This window comes from Sander vitreus, chromosome 18, assembly GCF_031162955.1.
Source record: "Sander vitreus isolate 19-12246 chromosome 18, sanVit1, whole genome shotgun sequence".
Lineage (NCBI taxonomy): Eukaryota > Metazoa > Chordata > Actinopteri > Perciformes > Percidae > Sander > Sander vitreus.
The window spans coordinates 24,204,980-24,221,396 of record NC_135872.1 but is presented as its reverse complement, the minus strand read 5'-3'; the positions used below and the strand labels follow the sequence as shown (position 1 = coordinate 24,221,396).

Below are 16,417 nucleotides of genomic sequence, written 5' to 3'. Positions count from 1 at the left end.
CTTCCAAATGTCAACTAAGATTGTGCATAGCATTTTTTATCTGATCTGGATTTGCTGTCAAATTTGCTGACAATTTCCCCTTGGGGATCAATAAAGTATCTATCTAGACCTTGCTGATTGTTTATCCATTAAAATGTCCAGAATACAATTAAAATACCCTCCCATAATGATGTTTGTTTCACCAACCTCTGGAATTCTACTCAACACACTGTTATGTGTACCTGATACAATTACATACCTGCCATCTGGATCCCTGACCGTACACCCATGATCAAACAGCACATTCTTCTTAATAATTATGCCTACCCCTCTGGCACCAAAGTTTGACTGGTATATTTGTGATCTCCATCCCATGCTTAGTTAGTTTTTTAGCTTTCAAGCTTTTTAAATGTGCCATAATTTTTCCTCTTTTAACGACAGTTGCTATGAGTATAGGCTTCGCCCTCTAAGGGCTATCGCTATTGGGTTAATCCCTTCGCTCATGCGCAGTCGTGAAGATTTCTTTCGCGCCCTGTGCCTCGCACGGGCCTCTCTTACATCCGCAGATACTGTATATTACAGTGGCACGACCAGAGATCTGCTCCCAACATCATTTTTCTTCAGCCAATGTTAGTGGGGCAAGTGGCCTGAACCTTAGAGGGCTACGCCTATACTCATAGAATCTGGAGTTACAATACATAACTATCGTTCCGTTTCGTATAGGCTTCGCCCTCTAAGGGCTGTCGCTATTGGGTTAGGGGGAAGCTACCTGACCTGTAGTCAATGCCACCTGCAACACAAGGTCCACAAGCAGAACATAGACTAATTGTCTTCCTATTCCAACTGAACAAGGTTTAATGAATCAAAACACATTATTTTGATGAGAAAACCCTGTCATCATCATGAGTAGGCCTACTGATTGGGAGGCCCATGTCATGTGGATTGTGAAAATGTTTTATGGTGACAACAAATGAATATCACAATTAATAACTGCAAAAAACCACATTCCTCCAAACCACTCAAGTGCAGGAGGATGGAGACAGTAGCAAAACCAAACCTGACAGCGCATCATCTGCCGTCAAGTGCGGGTAAAACTGCGTCATGGGGGACTCAGACGCACTGCGCAGATAAAAACGGATGAATGGGCACGGGGATGCCCAGGAAGCTGCTGCACAAAAGTCGGACATCGTCATGCCTCTGAGGAGGCTGCGGACGCTGGCAGTGGTCTCGTGGAGTGTGCCCGAATGTTCTGGGGGGGGGGGTTCCACTCCCTCCGCGCTATAGACCTGGGTAATAGCTTCACACAGTCAATGAGGCAGACGCTGCTCCGAAAGAGCTGCACCCTGTGGCCCTTCTCTGTAGTGTGCAAACAGCTGCTGTGTTCGTCTGATGTCTGCCATGCGTAAAACATGCTGGAATAATGTGTGCACCGGGCAAGTCGGTGAGACGCCTCCTCCAGGAACCAGGATGCGCTTGCGCATTCTGGTGCCACCATAATGACTGATAGGCTCTCCTCCTGGATGTGTGCCAGGAGGTGAGGAATCAGAGGCACCGGGGGAAAAGCGTATAGGAGAGCCCTGGGCCATGTCGACCCCAAGAGGTGGGTTGTCCTGTGTGTTCATAGAAAAACCACAGTGTGCACTGTGTATTTTCTTGTGAGGCGAACAGATCTACCTTCGCTCTCCTGAACCTGCTCCATAGCCTCTGCACGAGAGTGGATTCAATTTTTATTCGCTGTGAGAGGGACCCCCCCCTCGACATTAGGTCTGCTGTGCAGTTCAAAACCCCCAGGATGTACACCGCTCTGAGTGACAGCAGGTGACTGTTTGCCCACAGTAGAAAGCTCCCGGCTATCTCCAACAGCCGAGCTGAGCGCACGCCACCCTGACGGTTTATGTACGTCGCCGCAGTCATGTTGTCCGTTCTGATGATTACATGCCTCTCTGCCACCACTTGGGCGAAATGTTGCAACACTTTCAGCACCGTGGACAGCTCCAGGCAGTTTATGTGGGGAAGAGGGGAAACTGGCCATTTCCCCCCTACCACCTGCGATTCGCACATACCTCCCCAGCCGTGGAGGAGACCCAGAAGAACCACCACATGACTCACAGACATCATGCATAGGAGACACATCATAGACAGTGCCAACACTGTCGTGTGAGAGAGAGAGAGCGCAGTCATTGCTGTTTACACAGTGCGGGAGTGACCGGGCTCCGCCTACGGCACCACATGTGTGCAAGGCGTCAGAGCCGTTATCTGAACTTGAGATAGCATGATAGCTTTTACCACGGTGGTAAGAGCCGGGCGAAGGCTGGCGAGTTGAGACGTATAGCCGTGTGTTGTTGGAGCCGACACCTTGGTGCCGCCGTTGCGGCCCGCCGTTGCGGCCCGCCATTGCAGCCTAGCTCTGCTACCGTGGCGGGACCGCCAACCATCTACCGGGTTAGGGGGCTCCGTAGTCCTCCGCCGCTACGAGCTCCAGTCCTCCCAACGAGGAGGAGGGACAGCCAGCAAGGGAACCGTCTTCGGGGGAGTGAGTCAACGGACTCGTCCCCACCAAAGAGGTCCCCTTCCCAGTTGTGTGGGTGTCGCCACTGGTGATATCCTTACCTTACTCTACCATCCGCTCGGCTGCCATCATCTGCCGCTTCAGTTCCTCCAGCGGTAAACGACCGCAGAACTGCCGGCGGGATGCCAGCCCGGTGAATGGGGTTGAGGGCACACCTCGCGGCTCAAGTGGAGGGAGGATGTAGCCGGTCAGTGGTCGGTACACGGTGGACACCGTTGTTCTTCGAAGTCTTCAAACTGCTTGTCGCTGAAGAAAAAATGGGAGCAGATCTCTGGTCGCGCCACTCTAATATACAGTATTTGCAGACGTAAGAGAGGCCCATGTGGGGCAAAGGGCGCGAACGAAATCTTCACGACTGTGCATGTGCGAAGGGATTAACCCAATAGCGACAGCCCTTAGAGGGCGAAGCCTATACGAAACAGAACTGGGTAATTTAATCCGGTAACATTCCAGCTCACTATCCTTGTGACATCACCCATACTCAATGGCATGATATATCCCCATGCTTATGTAACAGACTAAAATTGTCCAAAGATGTATATAAACAGTCCGCTATAATGTCAAATTGTAAAAACATGTAAACAGCTGAATATAAACATAACTTAACATTAACACCTGCGTTTTCCTCCGGGGCCTTCTTCCTCCCTCCACCCATCCCTCCCTGAGAACCAGCACCCCTCAAGTCCAGATCTTCCGAGCTCGTAACATGCCATCATAGTCCATTTCCTACTGTCCTGTAGAACATGGAAAGTATATAAAACTGGGCAGGTTGAAATGTTGCAAATGAGTCAATCCATGTTAGTTTAACATGAAAGTTGTCCTCTTTTTCTTGAACCATGGCCAGCTAGACTAGCGCGGCACGCTTTTGTCGTCCAGGAACTTCTCAGCATCTTTCGGTTTGCTGAATGTGCGTTTGTCCGCTCCTGCTGAGACAGCAAATGCCGCTGGAATCCGCATCTCACCTCGGCAGCCCTGCATCTGGTCCTTATGTTGTCAAATCGCTGTCACTTCATTACGGCTGGACCCAGGTCTCGGAAAATAAAGATGCCTGCTTGCTCATATTGCAAAGAGAACTTCTGTGAAGAAAGCCTCAGTATTCATTCCTTTCCTGAGTCGTGATGAATCCTTGCAATAGGATGACGGGGAGGGCTGTATGTTGCCGCTGTCCTCACACAGACCCTGTTTGCCTGATCCACTTGTTCGGCTTGTTGCTGAAGTTTTCTTCTCCCAGCAGTGTTGGTTTTGAAACAAAATCTGTAGGGTTGCCTTTTTCCATACCCTTTTCACAGCTATAATCCGAATGTTGGTCGCTGAGCGACCTAGCCTCCTTCGCCCATCTTGAACACTAATCCTCCACAAGGGGGAATTAGTTAAGAGCAGCTGCAAACAACACACCCATACATACAGCACACAAGCGTAGATATAAGCCTACACCCTAGAGAGTAGATAAATTAAAAAATAAACATATATATATATACATATATATATATATATATATATATATATATATATAGATTTTATCCATTTAAAAGTTGAATTTCAGAAGGGATAAAAGAATGAGAGTGGCGATTAGTTTTAAAAGCAGGTCAAATATAACGACGTGCTGATGGCAACAGAGAAAATTCACTCTTAAGAACATGATCTGAAGAAGACAAAAGGCTCGTTGCTTTACGCAAGATCTGTTGACAATTTGAATCTCTTTGTTTCATACCAATAATTTTAGAGCAGGTATCGACTACATTGTTTAGGCTGTTTCTGTCTTTCACTGTGAGGCTGTAAAACCAGCAGATAAAAGAAAAAGTCATAAGGCTTTCGATAAAAGATAGATAAAAACGACAGAGAATAACTGGCCTGACAGAAAAGGAGTTCAGTTTCCTGAGTAAGTGAATTCTCTGTTGCCCTTTTTCACGATAGCCTCAGTATTAAAGGTCCTATGACATGCTGCTTTTTGGTTGCTTTTATATAGGCCTTAGTGGTCCCCTAATACTGTATCTGAAGTCTCTTTTATATAGGCCTTAGTGGTCCCCTAATACTGTATCTGAAGTCTCTTTTATATAGGCCTTAGTGGTCCCCTAATACTGTATCTGAAGTCTCTTTTATATATACCTTAGTGGTCCCCCTAATACTGTATCTGAAGTCTCTTTTATATAGGCCTTAGTGATCCCCTAATACTGTACCTGAAGTCTCTTTCCCAGCCTTGGTGCAGAATTACAGCCACTAGAGCCAGTCCCACAATGAGCTTTCCTTAGGATGTGCCATTTCTGTGTCTGTAGCTTTAAATGCTATTGAGGGTGGGGGTGTGGCCTTAATCAACTGCCACTTTGCTTGTTTGCGAGCCATGATGTCTCTCTCTTTCTCATGAGTGGGCCAAATTCTCTGGGCGGGCAAAGCAGAGAAAGGGGAGGTAACCTTCCTCCTTATGACCTCATAAGGAGAAGATTCCAGATCGGCCCATCTGAGCTTTCATTTTCTCAAAGGCAGAGCAGGATACCCAGGGCCTTTCATTTTCTCAAAGGCAGAGCAGGATACCCAGGGCCTTTCATTTTCTCAAAGGCAGAGCAGGATACCCATTGCCATTTCTAGCCACTGGGGGACCATAGGCAGGCTGGGGGTCTCATATTAATGTTAAAAAAAAACTCATAAAGTGAAATGTTCATGCCATGGGGCATTTAACACTGAATTTAAGGTGGTTATCAAAAATGGTACCTAAATATTTATATGAGGTGATCATTTCAACCTTTTCATTGTGAATGATGGACTCCCAGGCTGTAAGTTTAATGGATCTAAATTGAAAAAACGTTCCTTGATTTTTGACACATTTAAGTCCACACGAAGAAACAAAATCAGGAGAGCCTAGCAATACAGTGCCATCTGAAAATTTGACTAAGTGGCTGCCCTCCTGAGAGCTCCTACACCCATCAGTGTATGTAATAAAACAGAGGGGAGAGAACACAGCCCTGTGGTGAGCCTGTGGACATACGTAGAGGGTCTGAGAAATGATTGTTCACAAAGACCCTCTGTTCACAACCAATCAAAATATTTTGAATCCACAAAACAAGCTGGTGAGGCAAATTGAAATCACAATGCAGCTTCTGTATTAAAATATGTGGTTGCATTGCATTAAAAGCAGAGGAAAAGTCTGCAAACAGAAGCCTGAGATGAGCTTGTGGCTTTTCTAAATGTTTATAGATCCTCTTCTTCAGCAGCATACTCGCACTTTTCACCCGTGGAAAACCTGCAGATTGAATAAACTATAGCTGATCAAGTTATTGGAATGTCAGTTGAGCAGCTACAGGCGGGGAGGACATATTTGATAGTTATGCCTTTAGATAGTAGATAAATAGTGCACAATAGTCAGTGAACAATGCAGATCGCTCCAGGTGTATTTAATCAAGTGGCTAATTTAACTAAAACCGCCAGAGGGAATCTACATGTTCAAGCTTGCTATGAGGTATCAGACACCCAAGAAACATGACACCTGTTATAATTATTAAAATAGTAGTCTTCAAAACTGAGTATGACTGATGTCATTAAGTGTCACTCGGTTGATTATGACACTTTTAGAGCAAAGTTGGCATTGTTTGAGACGTTTGTGTTATGACAACCTGTGAACCAAGACAACAATGTCTGTTATGACCTTGTGGTGATAACAGTCGAAAACTCTGCCATTTCGACCAGCTATTTGTAACAAAACAAAATGGATTATGGATAATTGTATTTCTATAGTTTATAGCTGACATGACCAGCTGGCTTCTCTATTGTCTGTTCAAACAGGTGACGTCTCTTACGTTCTAAAACCAGCATCTGCGACTTGAAAGCTGGCACCACCATTTGCTGGTTTGAGTCGAGCTGTTCACACCGCTGCAATTCACAAATCCACAAACAAACAGTCAATTTGTGTTTGAGCTGACCTATATAGCCCACACAAGAATCCCTCACAACCCTTTCTATTCTTCTAACCCTGAAGGCTTTATGTTCCCAGTGCATTATTGCCTGTGTCTCCAAGAAGGTACTAATCAGGTTTGCTAGGAGATATAGGACATCTAGGTCAAGGATACAGGCTTTGTACTGCAGCCATTTTATTACCATACATGTGTATAATGTAACAGTTTTTCTCGTGGTTAAAGAAAAATTAAATGTTTATTTCATATAGTAAACACATTTTGCATAAGTCTTATTCAATGTATTTACTTCCGACCACCACCACCACTCAGCCCATTGACAGAAAGTGTTTGTGTGGGAATCTGTCTATACACAGACCAACACACAGATTAAAATATTCTTGTCACGCTTTTGATTTCATGAGGCCTTTATTCTGCTACTTACCAGCACAGAGTCAGAGTGTGTCTGTGTGTGTGTGTGTGTGTATGTGTGTGTGTCTTTGTGCGTGCAAGTGTGATTTACAGCTAATTAAATTATACTTTTAATGATACCTGTTAAACTGCAGCAGCACTGATATTTAAAACCACTAAAGATGTGTTTTAAATTTGCACTGAGATTAAAAACACAGGAGCAAACTCCATCTGATGAGTAAAGGGTGAAAAGGCTTGCAAGGGCACCATGAGTTAAGATTGCTTTGTATTGCTACTGTTTCTAAGACAGTAGAAAATCACCTGCAGTTATAAATGCAAGCTACAGTATATCTTCACAGTATGACCAATCACACCTGCACATATCTTTAGTGGTGATAGTCTCACTTTGCTAGACCTTCTGGCTAGTACACACAGCATTCCGGGATGGGAGAAAAATATGCTCTGGTTTATTGGCCTTTCTTTAAACCAATCACAATCGTCATGGGCGGCGCCCAGCGCCAGACGGAGCCACGGTGCCGCAGCAAAATAGCCTCGGGAAGGAACTTGTTTCGGTGGAACGTGTACGTTCAAAAGTAGTTTTTGTCGTGCAACAGAAAACTCAGATTGGACAGATAGTCTAGCTAGCTGTCTGGATTTACCCTGCAGAGATCTGAGGAGCAGTCAACCATAGTCCTCAGAAATTCACCGGAGTTTAAAATTCCAACACAAAGAAAGCAAAAGGTAACGGACATCCTGCCAAAAATAAGGACATTCGGCTGCAACTTTTCCCTGCGACGTTCTAAAACAGTTTTGTCTCGTTGCGAATCTTTGGTCTGAACTGGGCTTTAGAATGGGGTTACAATATTCTTTGCTCCATGGATTAAGCCTTCTGAACTCCTGAGGTGGAAAGTACCGAAATACATTTACTCACGTTACTGTACTGAGTAGTTTTAATGTAGGACATGTCAAGCCTACGGGCTTTGTACTGCAGCCATTTTATTACCATGCTCCATGTGTATAATCTTACAGTTTTTCTCTTAGTTACAGAAAAAAAATATTTATTTCATATACTAAACACATTTTGCAATGAAAACAAAAAGTATATCACAACTTGTACAGTGAATATCTTGTACACTGCAAGTAGTGCAAGTAGTACAATATTGGATGTCTGTATACCAGGCACTTGTAGAACCAACCTTGTTTTAAGAAAAATGGATTTACTTGTGGTGGTGGTGGGTGGCGCAGGATGTGGCTGGGTTCAGTAATAAACTAGTCAAACAAAGGTTTGCGAGCTATCTATTGAAAACAATGACTACAACATTAACAGATAATTTAGAAATAAATGACTATTTACATAAACAAACTAGACTAGAAGATGATACAGATGAAGTGAAGCTTATGATGTGCTTTGTCAATTAAATCTGGTTGGTTTGTCATACATTTTATGGTTATACCTGATTACCAGGAGTCCAAATGTTGACCACATGTCAAATGACATCGAAAAGAGTGACATCCAGCAGAATTTCAGGAGGCAACAGAGCAATCCTGGAAGTGGAACGTCGTGGATATCAACTCATAGATACTGGTTCAACTTCAGTATGTCACAAAAACGTATTAGATTTCTTTTCAATACCTCCCTCTGAGCCAGCTAAGCGCCTGAGAGAGACAGAAATGACAGCAGCTGTCAATTACACACCTGCACCTCCCAGATCATCTGTGCCAGTAGGCCAACAGAAGGCAGCAGCTAACCCCATCCGGTTTTAGGCCTACTCTTCCTTCCCTGCCTCCTGAGAATACTCTACAGCAGGGGTCTTAAACGTTTTTAAGCCAAGGACCCCTAACTGAGAGAGAAACGGAGCACTGTCATCCATATAGCCTATTGTATAAAATTAAGTGGCATATTAAGGGGGCGAAGCCTAAAGCCTTTATACATACCTTTTTAGTGCATAGAATACTAAGCTATTAAAATAGTTTTTGGTAGTTATAATGTTAAACATACATGTGGCAGAGTGAATCCTTATTAACTGTATCTGTGGATGGCTACCTTAGTGACTGCCTTACCTATAGGCCAGTAAGCCTATCATCAATGTATTTTATTTTTTTTACAAATAGGCTGATTTATATATCCTAATAATTTGTTGGATTTATGTTAAGACAATAACTCCCTTTATTAATTTTGCCTAATGATGGTCTAGTACCAAAACATTGCCTGTTTTTTTGCAAGTTAGACAGTGTGCGGGAGTTTCTTTGTAACTTTTGACTTAACTTACCCCCCTCCAACGCACTTGTCTCACGTTAAAGATGTGCAAAGTATTATATATATTTCTGTAATGAAAAACTTCAAAACATTAACAATAATTTGGCGGCCCCCCTTCAGTAACTCTGAGGACCCCCTAGGGGCCCCGAACCCCCCTGTTGAAGATCTCTGCTCTAAAAGCAGGTGCTGTGTCCGTCAGACCACCAGAAAATGATGCATTCCCTGTCTGAAAATTTGGCAGGTCAAACATCAAGAGCAAGTTGCTGTCAGAAACTGTTCTTAAAAGAGAAAGGCTTTCCAATTGGAGAAAAGCAATAAAGAAGATTTGGGACCAGAAGTCCCGCACTTATTTGAATGCGACTCAAAGATTAGCTGCACTGAAAACAACCCCAGTTAATGTGCTGCTATCTGAAGCTGCTGCAATTTAACAGATGACTGCCCGGAACATGCTGGAGCTCGTTTTCAGCTGCATACGATTCCTGAGGCGCCAGAGACTCTGAGAGGAGCCGCTTATCGGGATTGGGTGTTATGGCAGCTAATGACGAAAGGGGTGCACACTGATCCTGACTTAAACAATTGGCAGGAAAAGGAGAGTCAACTGGATGTCTAACAACGTCCAAAATGAAATCCTGGAGCTGTTTGCCCATGATGTTCAGAGATATATCGGAGCCAAGGCATCTCAAAGCCATTGGCTTAACTGTTGACGGAACCACCGATATCGCTGGCAAAGAACAGTTCTCATGGGACATACATTTGCCATTGACAACCTGAAAGTTCAGAATTTCTTTCTGGGCTTTTACAATGCCCCTGACACAACAGCTGAGATGCTATTTTTGTGCATAAAAGACATATTTGCGCGCCTCAATCTGCCCATGGAGAGGATGAAAGGCTACTGTTTTGATGGAGCTACCAATATTAGTGAGGGGAATTGTGTTATTTTAGGAACGGCTCATATAGATTTTTGCAACTGGTGTTTTTTTACTTGCTAGGACCCCACTGAATACAAAACAACCTGTTTCTTAACTTTCAGTGCCAAAATTGAAGATGGCAGACAATATATGCAGAAAAATCATAAAAAATAACATATATAATCTTTTCACTTCTATAAAGGCCTCAAAATTGTCAATTCTTTTGATAAATGTACTCCTAATAAGGTAGGCAATTGAGACACAGACTATTTTCAAAAGATTAATTGCATAATTTCCCAACAAATTGGGAAAAAAATAAAAAGATTGAAAAAAAGTATTTATCAGTATTTATCCTCATCACTCTCACTGTCTGACGTTTCAATATTGGTGCACGTCTCCTCAGAGCCCTCACACCTGCAAAGTTGCGCGCATGGTAAGTTGTTACGCCTTCTACTGCATACGGCAAGACAAGAGCACTTCACAAGCTCCACAACAGCCTCTGGTGCTGGTGGAAGTTTTGACATAGTGCGTCAAGAATCTTTGGAGCAGGCACTGTATCTTGTGCCCAAACATTTGCTTGCCAGTGTGCTCTCAGAATGTGCTCTGTAACTGCTCCTGAAGTGGGACATAGTTTTTCCATTCCCTGGTTGGGTTTTAGAGTTTTAAACATGTTCCACCGAAGGGCTTTAGTTTTTTCATAACCAGGTTTGAAGAGCTGACACGTGAATTTCTCACATCCAGCTAACACATCTGGAGATGGATGAGGACCTACACCAAGCCTACAAAGTGCATTAATGACATCATCATCTGCCTCCATGAATGACTTGAAACAAGAAACCTTTCCTTTCCCACGGATATGGCCTGTGGTATCGCAACCTGCGAGTGCATGGAACCCTGGTAATGCTGCTGCACGCTCTGGGCCAATAGCCATGTGAATAGGTTGGAGTTGTATCTTTCGTCGATGTTCTCAAGTGCCCATGATAATGAGGTCTGGTACCCTGTGTAGGGCAAGCACCAAAACATCTGTGTCACATGTGTAAATATGTGGGATTTTGCCAAAATTACTTACTGCTACTGCGTACATGATCAGTAGAGTGTCCGCCTCTTCTTGTGAGCTCCTCATGCTCACCATGTTAACTTTTGAGGCCATAACACTAGGGTGACCAGACACTAAAATGTCCCGGTTTACACCAACCATTATGACATTGTCCCGGTTGTCGGCGAGTACATAGATTACATTCTTGTTTTAACCAGTTCCTCCCGGTCCGCTGGAAAGTCAGCGGACGAGCAATGGGTGGAAATGAGTACATTCTAAAACGTGAAAAAGCTTAACGTGGTTTAATGAACCTAAACAACGATCAATGATCACCAAATTTGCAATATGAGAGAGAAATTTGGTGATCAACATAAACCACGTTAAGCTTTTTCCTTACAATGGCCTCATTGAAGCAGAAACGCTTAATGTCAGATAACGCCCATAATAATTGGACTTTGGGTTAGATTTTTTGACAGTTTTCAGTGGTTATGAGGAGCAATATGAGAGAGAAATTTGGTGATCACTGATCGTTGTTTAGGTACATTAAACCACGTTAAGCTTTTTCACGTTAGGACTTCAATAAAGCCCATGAGAACCGTGGAGAGTCAACCCACAGCCTCTCCGCTGCCCTGCTGAAAATGTGAAGCAGACACTCGTCACACGGACACCTGTGCATAATTTCACAGTAGGCTTTCAGCCAACAAACTGATTCTTGAGCAAATTCACTCCTCTAACAAATACACTGAATGAATGTTTCCAATAGGGAAGCTATCTGCTCTATCAAATGAGGTTACATTTGTGTGTGTGTGTGTGTGTGTGTTGGTTAGCATAACACTGGTAACACTTTACGGTACGGGTACATGAATTCATGCATGAATTAATTGATGTAGGCTATGTATTATTATGCATTATGTAATTAATGATTTATGTGTTACTGCATTTCTTAATATCCCATGAATCATCAGGAATTGACGTGTTCATAGTCTGTCATTCGTGACCATACATGAACAACACAACTAAAGCATTAGGTATTTGGGCACATCATTATGAATTATGATTTATTAAGCATGATCATGATTATTTGTTTTTCTGCAAAAAAATGTGGCTGCGCAAATTCTGATTTGAACACAACTTGTGCATAATGACGTACCCACCTTACCTAATGCTTTTGTTGATGTGTTGTTCATGCCTGAGGTCATGAATGAGAGGCTATGAACTCATGTCAATTCCTGATTCATAAGATATAAAGGAATGAAGTAATGCACAAATCATGAATTAATTAATGCCTGAATTCATAATTGATGTAGTGTTACCATAACTTTAGTGGCAGCAGTTCCAAATAATTCGTTTAGTGCCATGCAATGAAAAATACCTTTTCACAAAGTTTTTCACAAGTTCAGTGGGTGCATTTTCCAAAAGAATGCATTGTAGCTTCGTGCCTTACTTTCAACACTTTGAATGAAGCATTCTGACAGATCTTGGCAACAGTTTATGTCACTTTTCCTGACAACCATCTCCTGCACAACAGCCATGCCATTTATTAAGATGCTATCCAATGTGTGTGTTGATTGCACTGAGCTACTCTCTGTAGATTGATCTGAGGATGCTGTTTCTGAAACCTCAGGAATATTCTGGGCATGAAAAGTAAATGCACATCCTTTCCACGTTTGACATGTGCTGTTCTTCACCAGGCTGGAAAAATAATTTCTCTCTTCCTGAAAAAGCTCACGTTTCATTTTGTTTATCGTTTCCTATTAACAAGGGCTGTGCTATCTTTCCCATAGGCTTCCCATGTAATCCATTCTCCCCAATAGTTTTTCATGTCATCTGATTGTTAACAGAATTATTGCGGTTAGCGCAGAGCATTATTTTAATTCAAATGATTATTAGGTTATGTGAAGGAAACCTTTAATCAGTCAATGTGTTTTTCCTGGTATGCCAATAAATAGCATAATGACGGTTACACCCATCATTGGTTGATAATCATGATAACTCATGTTACCCATGGTCACATTTATTACCTAAATCATTTAATTAATTAGAAAATGTATGTATATAATGATAATACCTAACATATATCCATTTGAAATGTTTAAAAAGGCGATTATTTGCAATTTTTGGTGATATGTAGCTCAGCGTAATTTCTGTCAGGGAGACTTCTATTACGTTCTTTTCTCTCTATTTCTCTATTACGTCTCTCTTCTCTTTGACTGATCAGCTGGGCAGTGGGTGTTAACGGTTCTGTATACCAAATAGAATCGGGCACTTATGTTCTAACCAATCACAGCATACTACCATGTTTTAAATCTGTTCTCTCTCCTGCTTCTGTCAGTTGTATTTTCAGACGAGAGTGCGACCCGCCTCCTCCCCTTCTACCTCCAGGCATTTTTGACGGTGTTCTCGGTCTTCTCCCGGCTGACGGCTCGTTTTTACGTCTTCGGATTTTTCTCACCACCACCAGTGTCTAGATTCCATTGGGGGATGTGTTTGGTTTTCCTAAACATTAGATTTGTATAGATACCCCTTTACAATGGAGTCTAATCTCCAAATAATTATGTTTGTACTTACTTGGTTATATCTTATTAATAAATGTTTGCATATCTGCAACGGAGTCTCTCCTGATTGAAATATCTGCCATCTTGGATTATGGGCCTTTGCAGCCCGGGAAAAAATCGGAAACAGGTAGTTTTGCAAACTATAGGGTCTGAAGAAGTAAAAAAACATAATTTGCAAAAATCTATATGAAATATTCCAAACACTTTATTTTGCTACATACAGTATCGCCCTTATCGCCCGTAAATGTGTCCCAACTCTGTTTGTCCACTGAGCAAATCACTCTTTGGATTTAGTGTTGCAAGCAGGTGCGCCTGGTTGCTGATACAATAACATTAGTGCGAGAAGTTGCAGTTCTTGCTAACGATTGGCCAAAGTAAAAGGCCTTACCAATATACAAGTACCAAGCCCCGTTTGGAGGTGGAGATGTGGTAGGCGTCTCATGTTGAACGATAAACACATTTTCGAAAACGTTCAACCTGGCTTTCACTCCTACACAGTACTGAGACTGCTCTGATCAAGGTCACCAATGATTTGTTGCTTGCAGCTGACTCGGGCCTGTGCTCTGTTTTAATTCTACTTGACCTCAGCCTTTGACACTGGACCATGATCTTTTAATCAGCCGTCTGAAAAACATTTTTTTTTTACTTTAAAGTCTCCTTCCAGTGATCAGCAGCTCATGACAGCACTTGGTGTGCGTTGCTTTTCTATATTTCTATTCTATATATTTCTATCTATATAATATTTTTTTGACCCATTACCTCGGAGTGAGATGTTTTTGAAAACAAATATGTTCTGACACATTAACACTTGACAAGCCTTTCTGTGAAAAGCAGTGAAATAATAACTAACTAATTCATGAAGAGATATAGAAAAAACAATCTTTGCAATCAGACTAACCTATGAAACAGATGTAAAAGGCTGCAATGATATCCGCCTCTCTGGACAGTCTTGAGGCGAAAGGGTCGCCACGCAAGAGATAATGGGGCAGGTATGCAGGGTGGGCCAACGTCTCGTTCTCCATCACTGCCATGAGTGAGGAATGTCCTGTGAAGTGGAGGAAAAGGCAGAACAATGAAGCTGCTTCCTCCAATTGACAAACAGGTTCACACACACACACACACACACACACACACACACACACACACACACATACACACACACACAAAAGGAAATCAGTTAAAAAGGAAAGAGATAACTGCACATACGTATCTATACATGCGGTTTCTGAAATGTAAACACATGCATGTAGGCGAAGCATAATTCATAACACCTGCCAGTATCCAGACATTCTGTCTAAGGTCAGGACAGATCAAGTCAGGAAAGTAGGAGAGAGAACAGGATGACATGCAGCAAAGGGCCGCAGGTCTGAACTGTAGCTGACGCTGAAAGGTTTATACGCGTTGCACAATCTTTATGATTGCTAAGTAGTCTCAAGCAATTATAATACATCCTGTTTATTGTAATGTCGGGTACTTTATGAGTTAAATGGTATGGTGTCTTTGTTATATTCATGATGATTAATGAGTTTTATTTTGGTAAAGTTACACGCTACATGACCAGAAGTTTTGAGTGGAGAGAGAAGAGACAAGAGAAATAGCGGCCGTGAATAGCGAACTTTTAAGCTCCCGTTTATTATTCTACTGCTGGTGTATCAGGCAAACACAGTAATATTTGTTTAAGTTACCTTATTAAGTACTGTTATACTTTGATTAGCCTGTAAAGAAGTGACAGACACATGCTGTTATATGAGTATGATATGTTATACTTTGTTATAAAGAAAGGAGAGACTCAGAGTAATTGCTTCTTGTTGTTTTGAGCTTTGTATAGCTTTCACGGTATTCCACAATACTTCTGTGAAGAACAAATGTGAATATGGACATCAGTAAGAAGCGTGGACTCTTTTATGACCGGGGTATTTACATGAACCGAACTAGGCGATCCAACAGGCACCCCTTAATTTACCATTTTTGTCTCCACGACCCATATCTACTTTACTAACATTACAGTATCTTATGGTTTCTTACATTCATGTGTTTAATATTTTAATTTAAAAGATAAATAGAACTACAAAACACAACACACCAGCTGTGATTGGCACTGTACAAATTTAATATAAAGCTTCCATTTTCCATACTTTATTCTTTTAATTTCCTCAAAAAGAAAGTGTACCTCCAAAAGTATAACGTACCAACGAAATAAAATAAATAACAATTAAAAATTCAAACAATTAAAAATTATTAAAATAGAAAAAATTATATATATATATATATATATATATATATATATATATATATTAGCGTTTTAAAAGACTTAAATATATAATAAGTAAACCTAAGTCACCTAACACATAACTACAATAATTTAACAAATAACAGTTACACTATTAACAAGTAACAACAAAATAAATGTTGAGTTGGTATGCCAACCAGCTTCAAACTTTAGCAGTTCTTTTGCAGAAAAATGACCATATTTGCCTTCTCTGGCAAGATAAGACACCTCTCCTGACTTATGGCTTGTCCTGCACAGGAGAAACCTCTCTCAGATGGTGTCCAAGAGGCCTGGACACACAGGTATGAGTTTGAAAGGGCAGACAATTTGGGGAGGCTGTCCCGCCTCCCCAACAACCAGGCTACAGGGTCTTGTCCTGAACGATAGACTAGCAGAGCAAGTGTAATATGTTTACTAGCGATCACGTGCAGTCAATGAATGGTTAATATGCTTTTACGTCCGTTTTGGTGAGCCCAGAGGGAAAATATGCCATTTTAAAAGTAGCCTACATTAACGGTAGCTAGCTAACGGTAGAGAAAGTGTGATATTTTT

General features: G+C 42.0%; 1 protein-coding gene across 1 annotated transcript in view; it reads right to left on the bottom strand.

Annotated features, from left to right (window-relative positions):
* Positions 1-14,636, bottom strand: part of opn5 (opsin 5) — a 45,633-nt gene extending 30,997 nt beyond the window's left edge. The window contains exon 1 of the mRNA XM_078275176.1: positions 14,495-14,636. Coding sequence (XP_078131302.1) covers positions 14,495-14,627 — 133 coding nt within the window. The 5' untranslated portion in view covers positions 14,628-14,636. The remainder of the gene's footprint in view (positions 1-14,494) is intronic.
* Between the last annotated feature and the right edge of the window lie 1,781 nt (positions 14,637-16,417).